Here is an 11,893-nt window from a genome sequence, read left to right as displayed (position 1 = left end):
GAGTACGCGGAAGAAGGTGGGCGGGAGACCGACCTCGGGGTCGTCGTCGCCGGAGAGCAGCGCGCACGCGTAGGAACCCGGCATGTCGGTGCCGGACAGGGGCGGGAGCAGGGCCATGTCGCCCGTCATGGGGTTGCAGACGCAGAGCTCGCGGCCTGCGGCGCGGCCCGAGTGCCGGAGCTCCAGGACGAGGCGCCCGTTCCGGGACGCGACCGCCCGAGAGTGCTCAAAGAACCCTTGGTCTTGGTCAACGACGCCATGGAAGGCCTCTTGCAGCGAGGGGCTGCGAGAGCCAAGGAACCGAGCGCCGGAGGGAACCGGGACGAAGCAAGGTCGCACCGAGACGGCGGCGGAGCGCGTGCGCTTGCGCGCGGTGGAGGCGCCGCCCTCCTCGTGGAAGAAGCCGAGGAGGAGGCGGGGAAAAGGCGATGGCAGGGGGAGGATGCGGGAGAGCACCGTGGCCTCCTCGGCGACCACGCGGGCCCAGCGCCGGCACGTGCTCGCGCAGCGCACGACGTCCGCGGCCTCCGAGCACCGCGCGAACACGGCCGAGAGCGCATCGTCGGTGAGAAGCGTGCCGTTCTCGTCGCTTGGATCATCGTCGTCGGCCACGTCTCTCCGGCGGCGCCGTCGCCGCGAGAGCCAGCCTTTGCCGTATGGCGTAGGACGGTGAGCATCGACACGACGGCGCTGCGGCGGCATGGAGTAGAGAGGGGAGGGAGCCAGCCTCCTGCAGGGTTCATCTGTTGTGTCGGCGGAATATATAGCTCGCGCGTGGTCACTGAGTTCGAGTCGGTGTCGTTCTGGTCACAGGTGTCAGGTTTAGAGTCGGTTCCTTCTCCCGCGTCATACTGGTTTCCTAATTCCTAATGTCAGCTTACCATCATGACATAAGTTGTATCCACGCAAACGAGATCACAGATAAAATATTATACAGTATATACAAACAAGAGAATACAATAAGTATCAGTTTAGCCATGTTCACTGTGGTAGCTAGTGCAAGGCTTCTGAACACACACAATTTACATACTTCCATCACACTCTCAAAGCACAGCACAGACCAAACCAGCTGCCTCTCTCATCTGTGGCACCATCCCAGTTTACCAATCACACACAAATTAATGTTCCAAACTTACAAGCTACTATGCACACGGGACATCTGTACCAGGGCAGCATTTTATTGCAAAAATCTATACAGTACCGGTGTCGTGTTACGGAATGCCATCGTCATCATGGCCACAGCGAAGGCGCGCCTGCTCTGAAGCTACTGGCCGGAGGCGATCCCGGCTTCAGAGAAGGCGGCGACGAGCTTCGGCAGTAGCTTGCCGAGCATGATCTTGAACCCGGTGGAGCAGTTCTTACAGCCGTCGTCTGATACGTACGCAGTGTCACGTGCATGGCCGACTAGGTCGCCACTGAGGTACGCGTCACAGGCTTCAAGGATGTGAGGTGCACGGGAAGTGAAGTGCTCCTTGACAAAATTCTCAAAATGCTGAATGAAGAGAAAGACCCGTCAAATATTATTCGGTACATATATTGCTTCTTAAACTTGAAGGTACATCTAAACTTAGTAAAAACATGAACCTATATGTTGGTTAGGTGATTATTATACAATAAAGAAAGTTCTTGCATTTTACTTAGGATTCGAAGCACTCTAACTTGTAGACAATATTTAGTTCTATAATTTAACAAGCATCACCGAAATTCAGTTTAGCCATTATCAGTTTTTTCGCATATAGGATATTCAGAGTATTAGTCAAGTACAGAATTTACTGAGCTGGTGACTTGCCTTTGGTGGTTTGTGCAGAATGTACATCATGGACTTGCACGACAGCAAGAATGTATTCTCATTGTAAGTGATGGAGTTCTTCTCTCCATCAGCTTTCCCCACAAATTTGTCGTAGCCCGCCTCGTTGAAGTAAGGCTTCTCGTTGAGCACAAGAGCCTGAAGGGATAGCAGCAGTTGAAGAACAGTCGAGCCATCTGGATTCCACACCTCATTACCAGTTCCTGCCCATGTCTTCAGCAGGCTTAGACATACTTTGCCTGATTCGTACAAGTTTGGGTTCAGGCGGAGGCCTCCAGAGTGATAGTGAACAGACTGGGAAAAGAAAGTTACTGTTCAGCGGCTAGACGATCTCGACTGAAAGATACACAGAAGAGCCATAATAAAGAATAACTTACAGGTGGTTCATGAGGATAAGTAGGTGGAAAGAAAATATCAAAGAAAAATATATTATCATGATAAGGCGTTCCAGCTGCTCCAACAATGCAGGCCCTCAGAAGATCCATCCTTTCCTCATAAACTCTAACATGAATATCATCTGCACAGAAGAATACCATGTAAGTGTTGTACCAGAAAATACGCTTCATGTTTCCATCAGTTATTTCATAATAATAACTTTCTACTAAATCTAAATAATTCGATTTTAGCTTTACTACATAAATTTTCAAGCAAACTAATGATTTTCAAGCTAAGCTAATATTACAGGGATTTATTAAACGTACAAAAAAGGCTAACATACACTATTTTTTTCCAAAATGTTTTAGTTTATGAAGTGAATAATTTTAATTGATTTTATACTTACTAGCTTTACATAATTCTAGATGTAATGGTAATGTTAATGTTATGAACTTGTTAGTTTTATCAGCAAAGGAAGAGAAGAAATCTCACAACTTACAACGGAATTGCATGTTCTGTTCACACATTCTATTTTTAATCTTAGACAGCTTAATAACTTGGTTAACATCTCATACTCAATAATAATTGTGAAGATGCCAAATACATGATACATCTATAATAAGCTAGGTCTTTCTAACTTCAATCATCTCATAAAGATGCCTAACAAATTTTTTTTTTGAGAAAGAAACCCTGACATGCTATGCTATCCTGTGAATTGTAGAACATTTTACTTATTTCCAACAACAAAACAATCAAATAGATTGCAGCATGACAGATTCAGATTTATATTTCATACACAAAATAGAGAATGATGGTATATATAGATCATTAGTACTATGTTTTGATAGACTAAAAAACAATACCAAGTTATAATAAACAGCTGCCAAATTTTTAGATGCAATGAGTTAATGACAAGATACTGTTTCACATAGGCCTGTAATAGACTAAAAAAAATAGAAAAACTAACCTGGTAAATCATTCTGTAAGATTGTCCATTCCTGTTGTATCTTCTTCAGCCAACCTCTTTTGACCTGACGTATCAAGAAAAAATATTATAATTTACGCAAACTACAATAGCTGCTACAAATTAAAAATAAATAAATAAAGTTGTATCAGGTAAAGTATTACATTTTCGTGGCCACCTTCCTTCACAAAATGATGATCAGAACAGTCCACCACAACATCAAATCTTTTTATGTCATTTTCTGAAGGTAACTGTGGCTTCTCAATCTGTGTCGCCAAATCCATGATATGCTTTTCTTCAGGGAAATCCTCTGCAGATGAATGTAGTTCTGTTGTCTTCACAATTTGATACCGAGGATCTGCAGTAACCTGAGAGAACAATTTCATCGAGCTGTAAAAAAAGGCGTACCCAGTGCTGAAAGCTCCCACACATTGTGGGTCTGGTAAAGGGTATTTCATCTTGGATTAAAATATGAAAATAAATTATGTAGTGAGATATAAACTTACTGAGCTAGACGATGTAGAATCCTGAACGCCAAAGAAACTAGAAGCCACATTTGTCAGAAAACCAAAAGCTGTTTTGGAGAAGATGAAAGCATTGCGTAATGAAACAGTGCAGTCTTCAGCAGATTCTTCCAGAGCATTCTGGGTGAAAGCATTAAGTTGTTGCTTAAATTCAATGCATGTAACTAATAAACAGTACAAGGATAGATGCAAACAAAAACTGACCTTTGTACTCTCATAGCGATTTATTTCCTGCTCAGCATCGTCATCAACAGAAATATGCACCTCATTCACTGATTCCAGTGAATTATCTAGAAGCCTCTCTAATCCAATTATTTCAAAATGTTGCGCCTGAAATTGATATAAGGCAGAAAGATATGTTACCAATAGTCTGGACAGACCATGTATTTAGAAAAGATAGGTAAAAAATGGTCATAAAACACAACAACACAAAAAGGAGAGCAAGCCAACTAAAATATAAGCTTACTTTGGATACCATACCACTAGCCCATTGCACTTCAATTCCTTCATCTTTATACCTGAGAACATTGCCAATGCATGATAAGAAGCCAGAGGAGGTATCCAAACTTTTCCTGCTAACTGTCATGGTTCCAATGGTGAGATCTGCTTCAGACTTGTCGATGTTCAGAGCCGACCTAATAACAACTTCACCAGTGCAAAAGGAGAAATCCGGGTGCTCTACTAGCTCATAAGCACTCACTGTCTCCTCAGTGGGGCCACTTCCATATCTGGCAATGTCATCATCCACTGGAACAATCCACTTTACATTTACAGTCCGCTCAAGTGCATCCACATTCCTCACTATCCCAATCCGCTGGCGTTCAGAAGCCTCCTCTACTGCCAGTTTCTCCAGGACAAATTGTCCTGGCCAAAAATCATGATCACCAGGGGTGCTAACAGGAGCCAAGTTCTGGGGTTCTAGCCCAAGAGATATACTTCCATTTTGCCATAGAACGTCAAATGTGCTCTTTGTCTTACCAACGACATATGTTTGAGAATACTGAGAACGGTCTTCACTTGGAAAGCAAGACTTGACAGAATCCATTGCCCCAAGACTTCCATCGTGACCAGCAGACAGCATGCACCAATCACCCAACTGCCAATTAGCATAAGGGAAGCATGAGAGCAAAGTGAGGTTCTTTGGATCCTGAAAGTTTGGAGGAGTTGATGATCGATCACCCCAAACATTTGTCACTGAGGTTATCCAGTTCACATGCACAAGCCCCACATCAACATGAGACACAACACCTTCATCTCGACTGGCCCTCCATGATCCAGACAACCATGTTCCTGACTTGGAAACAGGGGGATGGGCAATCCTCACACGTTGGCTTGGATAGTAGAAATAAGGTGCATCTTCAAAACGGATTGGAGGAATGGGCGTCAGCACCTCAGAGTCCCTTAACAGCATTTCACACTTTGCCCCATCAGTGAACGCAACGGTTACCAGGTCAAATGCCCTGATCACCCGCCCAATCCATGGTCCCATAACCACGCAGTCACCAGAGACAAAGGATCTCACTCTTGAAAGCTGTTTGCTGTTGACATCTTTTATTATATCACCAGAGTTTGTCTCCAAGTCCACAAACATTTCAACCCCAACAACGCGGCCCATCTGACCTGAGGGATCAGACACAGGGCGGACTATGTCCCCATGAAGAAAACCCCTTTCAAAAGTAAGAAAATCATCAATCTTGCCGATGCTCTCATCCAAGCTTGATAAGATGCTCTGTGCATGGTCGCTGTACGTAAATTCACATTCTTCTTGGTCCTCGCTGTCACTGGTTCCGGTGCATGACTCACTGTCTGAGTCAATAACAAACAAGTCCATGTTTACAAACCCTGCAACACCAAATATGGTCATTTTCAAATGATATGAAACAAACAATGCTATTAAGAAATATTAGATAGAATCTGCGCCCACCTTTTTGGAACAAGCTGTGTTCTGTGATAATCTGATAAAGTGAAGAACAACCTTTGAGCAGCAGGTTGACGTTCGGACCAATGTGTACAGTCAGAACACTTGAGTGCAGATGCCAAAGAAGAATTCCCTGATATCCAGTAACCGCCAAAGGAGATTTGCCCAAATGGAAACACTAATAATACTTAATGCCAAAGGAGATTTGCCTCGATAGGACTATGAACCTAAAGGTAGTGCCAAACAGATAGCAATCTATATCTAAAGCTAATGCCAAAGGAGATAGGTCCAGGGAGCAGTGGAGCAGTCGGAAGCGACAGCGTATAACGAAGGAGATCGGAAGAACTATAGGTAGTTTTGCCAAAGGAGATTTGCCGAGAACTAGATAGGTTTTGCCAAAGGAGAATTGCCCAAGTGAACCACGGAACAGTCGCTATCAGTGCCAAAGGAGATCTGCCCTAAAACAAGGAATTGCTTGTTACAGGAGATAATTCCCAGAGAGGAAATTCCAACCAAATGATTCGCTTCCTTTCAATGATCAACACTCATAAGTAGCCATCAGAGAATATACCCGCGCATTATGACCAATATTGATCATGCAACAGACAACTTTTCATCAGGGATTAACTGATCCTGCAACCATATTAGAAGAAGGTTAGGCCAACTGTTCATCATCTTAACAGAACATATTTAAGGTTCAGAAAGAAGTTATGTATTTGCATAGTTAATAAATACTCTGATAAAGGAAGATGGGACTTTATAGAAGCAATATGCCATAACTAGGACTGACTAAACATGGTTGTAAGTTAAACCAATTGATTAATTAGAAGACACGGTGAGAGATTATGCAGATCAGGATCGTTTTATTTGTTAGCAAAATTCAAGCTTATGACAGTGGAGATGCATATGACATCTAACAATATAAAGAAGATCGAGTCTGATGCTTTCCAAAGATTCATCGCATCCACAAGTGCTAATAACCATGAAAAATCTTATTCTTGTACTACCTCTGTCCATAAAAGGAAGTCGCAAGTTTGTCTAAATTTAGATGTATCTAACACTTCTTAGTGTATAGATACATCCGAATTTAGACAAATCTTCGACATCCTTTTATGGACGGAGGGAGTACTAAAGACAGCTAAGCAGGTAATTAATGATTTGTTAATAAATAAGATGTAAAAAAACTGTAAAAGGCAACAGAGATGCTGGTTGGACCCAATATGAGAAGAATCACTTTGTCGCATTTTTACTGAAGTTACTCCAACGAATATGTAAAAGTCGCAACAGACAATTTGTGTTACAAGAATCAATCATACAATGAACAAGAATTATATTTGTGCAAAATGGTAACTCCCTCCATACCGGTTTATAAGGGTTACACGTAGTTTAAGAAAAAGTCTGACCATAAATTTGATCAACAAAATATGAATTATATGCCTTTGTGATCAGAGGGAAACAGAAGAGTGCCAAATTTAATATAAGGGCAGCCTACACATAGCTTAGTGGTAAGCATTCTACTTACCACGGACAAGATTCAAATACATAATGTTAAGGTACCAAAAGTAAGAATTGATAGATCATCAGCGCTACCATTTATTCGTAAGAAACGACCAAATCCATTTATACTGAAATACTACCCACAAAAGATACTGATGTATGTAAGAAAGGTGGGGTTAAGCTCAAACTAGATGCAAGAAAGCAAATTGCATATGAATGATACAGGTTGAAAAATCATGACAATTTTTTTTGGAGATCTGAGGTTATAATTTTACATCGCTGTAAGTTGCATATATGAACCGGTCTAGATCTGTTTCACCAATAAATATTAAGATAACTTCTTCAGCCAAAACATGATTAAAATGCCTCAATAGGTAGGGCCAGGCCAAATCAAAACTAATAAAAATGAAACATCTGAAAGTCCATGCTAAAGCATACCAAGATAAATCTAGATTTGGAATATCAAAACCATGCAAAAATAATAATTAATTACATGATAGGTACCAGTTGAGGAACCTAGTATTCAGTTAGCAAACTTTGATTCTTTATTTTGACACAGGAAGTTTTGGATCTATCCATAGCAAAACCAACAATGACGACAAATCACGCGTCATTCGCCATCATATCTGATCGAAAACAGCTAAAAGACAGCGCATGTATGGATAAGCCTGTCAAAGAAATCAGATCAAAACAATACCTTCCGTGCTAATTCTGTTCTCCTAAAACCGGCAAAAGAAAAGGCACCAAACTAACCTAGCACCCCATACCAGCATACCCAAATATGGCCAAAACTCATGCACTCCAATAATTATCACGCAGGCTGGGGGAAAAAAAACCACTGTTTCACTAGAAACTCTGGGACACACAAATTTACTAGCTAGTTGAATCCACCTTCGCCAGTGCGCCTGCCGCCGCCGTGGTCACCTGCTGCTCAACCAGGCTACCAGAACTTCCACTGTTGGCCACCTATGGTTGTAGTAGTCCAATCGATTAACGGTTGACCCAAGCTAAGGTTGTTTGGTTACACACAGGCAAGACAGGGACAGTGTAGCAAATCTAGTTGAGGAAGGGATGATTGTAAATTGGTCGAAATTAGACTGGAAATGGCATCTCGGGGAATATTCCTGATTCCCTCAAACCGGGTGGCGTAATCTTTGATAGTCACGTTTAGCCAAATTTTGCCCTGCAAACGTGATACCGACAGAAGGGATTTGATACGACAAATTATTGCACATCCTCGTTGAGAACAGGCAGGTGGTGGCGGCAGAGGCAGGGGCAATGCGAAATGAGCAGAAAATAAATGAGCTGAAAATAAGACGAAAATGGCGGTACCTGTGCCAAACCCAGCACGCCGCCATCCCACGAATCCCAGAACCGATCACCGAAGAAGAGGGAGCAAGCCTCCCCTTCCCCCGCGCCTCAATCCATCCGCGAGCCCTTCTACCATGGCCGGCAAGCGCCCCTTGACCCCACAGAGCCTGCAAGACCTCCGACTTCTCCAAGAAACGATCACCGGAACCACCTCCCCTCCTCCTCGGACCGAATCGCGGGTCGCGGCAGGACGCAGTGGCAGCGGGAGGAGAGGGAGGAGAGAGTGAGAGGGGGGAAGCTTCTTTGCTCGATGGTGCTCGGCCCTGCTCGTGAATGGAGGGATGGCTGGCTGGCGGTGGCCAATTTCTACGGTGCGCGAGGGCTCGCCTTTGCTTTCCCGGTGGTGCCGCACCCGAATTCTTTCGATTTCTTTAATCGGGGGCCGCGCCCGCGCCTAAACTAAAATCGAAAAATCCTAAATTTTTCTTTGCGCTAATGGGATTCCTCCCTGTCACTTTGGTTTTTCCCCGAGAATTCCAGGTTCGAGCTGGGAAAGAGAACGAGTTCTGGAGTTTGCTTTCTCTCCGTGCTCGCTCGCTGCTTTGCTTTCGCTCGTCTCGTCTCGTCCGAGTGATGTGTGACTACACGTTCTGCTGCTGCTTCTCGGAGAGAAACGACGTGTACCCGAAATCTTCTGTACACCCACGAGTTCACGAAAGCAAGGTGACGTTTCAAACGTGTCCTGGGTCAACATTTGGAAAATTTATACCAAGGATGTTGCTTTCAATAAAAAAAATACATAGATTTGTCACGAGCAGTATCTTTAGAGCATGTGACTTATTAAAACACATGAATTTACAAATTTAGCTATCTGGATGTTGAGTGCCAAGTTTGCAGAAATTTGAAGAAGCTAAATGTGCATGGAGAACAATGCCATGAGATTCAACTTGTTTCGCGATAGATCTTTGCAGTATTGTGGCTAGGTAGCAGGAAATCAAGCAGGGCTCTTCCACGGAGCCTGGGATAGGCGAGTCTTCTCTTAGCTCTCTGTGTCATATTAAGAAGGCAATAAAAATAAGTCGTATAATGGGTTATCTCATATTGCAGTTCCTAGAAATTAATGAGAATTAATTACAATTTTAGTGAAATACATGTTAACAAAAGAAGTCATATATGATATAATGGAGAAAAAATAGCCTTCTCTTATTTTCTAAGGGATATCTCTTAGTTAAGGGAAGGCGGTCCTCTTTTTCTTCATTCTCTCTCCTCCAACTAAGCAAAATTTCGACGTGATAAATCCAAGCGAAGATTGACATCATCCATTTGTACATGCACTAAAAACCTTTTGGGTTTCTAGAATGATATTAATGGGTTCACGAGTGGAAGTAACTATGAATTTATGATAGGGTACTTATCTACTCGTGCACAGAGAGAGAAAAATCACAAGAAATTCCATGTCTCCGCAATGGACACTTACATGGAATAGGAAGATATCAGTTATAGAGAAGTCTTCCATGTCATTTCACGATGTAATATCTAGTTAGTTTGATTTTTGTGGCGGGCGTACCTACATAAATTATATGTTTGTTTTCTTGTCTTAACAAAAAAAAAAGTGAAGGCATGCCATTCCTCCTTTTTCCAGTAAAGAAGACCATTCTTTCCAAGAATTTGAACAATAATGCTTTGTATGAACCAATTATGGATAAGTACTACAGAATTACTATGAAATTTATTTAAACCAGAAGGGTCCTAATATTAATACTTCCTTTGGGGCTTCCCTCTAACAGAATTACAAACTCGTTGTTTCCCCTTTCTTTCGAGTACACAGTTTTTGTGCAAAATGTTTTTCAAGAAAGAATTTTGAAAAGGGTGCTGTGGCAATCGATGCACCCATGATAGCAACAAAATCCATATCACACATCTCGACTATGTATGTTACGGTTTGCATTTGGCTCGCACAACCAAATGAAATACGTTAGCAATGGCTTCAAGGGACTCGGCATGTCATAAAATTGACGATTGCCATAGCATGGCAATTAGCAGTCCAACACACACAAAAAATGGGACTCCAACATAAACCTCGTAGGTCCTTATGTTTCTCCTTGACATTGTATTAAGTTAAACTTTATTAACTTCGACCAACTTAACAACATTTATGACATTAAATTAAAATTACTAGATTCATCTTTACATGTAGTTCAATAATATAGTATCAACTATCAAACAGGGAGTGGTGTTTTGGCCTGGGTGCATATGCTCCCTTTAGTTTGAACTACAACTTTGAAACATTTTAAAATGTCAAAAAAATCAAAATGAAAAATTCATTGTGTGCTACGTACAAACAAAGTCTTTCCATGAAAAATCAACTTGTAGTTTGAGCTGTTTAAAAATACAAAATTTATTGCTAAAAATAAGGCTTTTTTGTGAGACTTGTTTTGTCTTTTTACATCGACCACAAAAAATATCGGTTTCTCGCGAAACTACACGAACGCACATGGATTGTCGAGATGTACATGCGAAATTTTTGGCTAAATTTTTTTGAAAATTAGAAATATGTTTTTTGGGTGGAGGGAGCATATGCACCCATGAGCCGAATTGAATTTCCATCAAATGTTACATACAAATTTATAAATGTTTGACTTTCAAAAAATTAAAAAATGTACACTTATTCACGGATGGAAAGAGTATGTCTCTCTTGTTCTATCCTCTCCAAATCGCTTCATCTCACTGGCAAACAGAAGTTTTATCAAACATTTCAGGGGAAGGGACGGGTGCAAAATATGGGTCAAATCAGTTATTTGTTTATTTCAGGAGAAGGTTATTTGTTTATTTTGCCAACTTATATACATCCATGTCATGAATGTATGGACATATTTGGCTCGCGCAGGATTTCATCCCTAGGAATTTTTTCATAAATTCTTTTTTGTAGAATTTCTATGTTCCACACGGGCCTCAGATGTCAGACCCAGCTGGAACATTCCTACCCCTGAAAGTGCACCAAACACCCATCGCCCCCTTTACTGGAGATGCCCGGATCTCATGCAGAATATCCACACGGCTGCTGCTGCCTACGCCACCCAAAGTGCAGCAGCACGCCACAAAATTAAACTATCGTGTGGTCGGTCACTTCCATAGCTTTCCTCTGCACAAATAACCACACGGTGACCTCAATTTCATTAGTGATTTCGATGTGGCAAATATAACTGAAAGTCCCACTTCTTGCACTTTTCCCCGTGACAATCTGACCAGCTTTCTTGTGCTGGTTTGCCTGCATGTTAAGGGGGTCATGTGATGGAAGAAACAGCATGGCAAGTGGTGTGTGATCGTGGTATCTTGTGATGTCTCTTCTTTTTAAGGTATCTCCACGGAATATTCTGAGCAACAAGAGTGGGATTAAGTGTCGATGGCGAAAGAAGAGGGGATGGTCTGTAGAATATACCCCCCTTATTTGATGCAAGGCTTGTCACTGGAGAGCATCGGTTCGAGCAACCGCACTT

At 42.3% G+C, this 11,893-nt stretch overlaps 1 protein-coding gene across 2 annotated transcripts; it reads right to left on the bottom strand.

Annotated features, from left to right (window-relative positions):
* Positions 1-915: 915 nt before the first annotated feature.
* On the bottom strand, positions 916-8,917 carry LOC124681890 (probable ubiquitin-conjugating enzyme E2 24). 2 transcript variants are annotated; one of them, XM_047216669.1, is made up of 10 exons: positions 8,418-8,917; positions 5,595-6,221; positions 4,137-5,512; positions 3,875-4,000; positions 3,653-3,790; positions 3,311-3,514; positions 3,150-3,213; positions 2,185-2,324; positions 1,790-2,101; positions 916-1,492 (listed from the first exon to the last, which is right to left on the bottom strand). In XM_047216669.1, exons 3-10 carry the CDS (start codon positions 5,499-5,501, stop codon positions 1,265-1,267), a joined length of 2,577 nt encoding a protein of 858 aa, XP_047072625.1. In that variant the 5' UTR covers positions 5,502-5,512; positions 5,595-6,221; positions 8,418-8,917; the 3' UTR covers positions 916-1,264. The 2 variants fall into 2 exon arrangements, with proteins under 2 accessions (XP_047072625.1, XP_047072624.1); XM_047216668.1 differs by lacking the exons at positions 5,595-6,221; positions 8,418-8,917 and having other exon boundaries at positions 4,137-5,534.
* Positions 8,918-11,893: the final 2,976 nt, after the last annotated feature.

This window comes from Lolium rigidum, unplaced genomic scaffold (assembly GCF_022539505.1).
Source record: "Lolium rigidum isolate FL_2022 unplaced genomic scaffold, APGP_CSIRO_Lrig_0.1 contig_58534_1, whole genome shotgun sequence".
Lineage (NCBI taxonomy): Eukaryota > Viridiplantae > Streptophyta > Magnoliopsida > Poales > Poaceae > Lolium > Lolium rigidum.
This window is presented reverse-complemented; position numbering and strand designations above follow the sequence as displayed.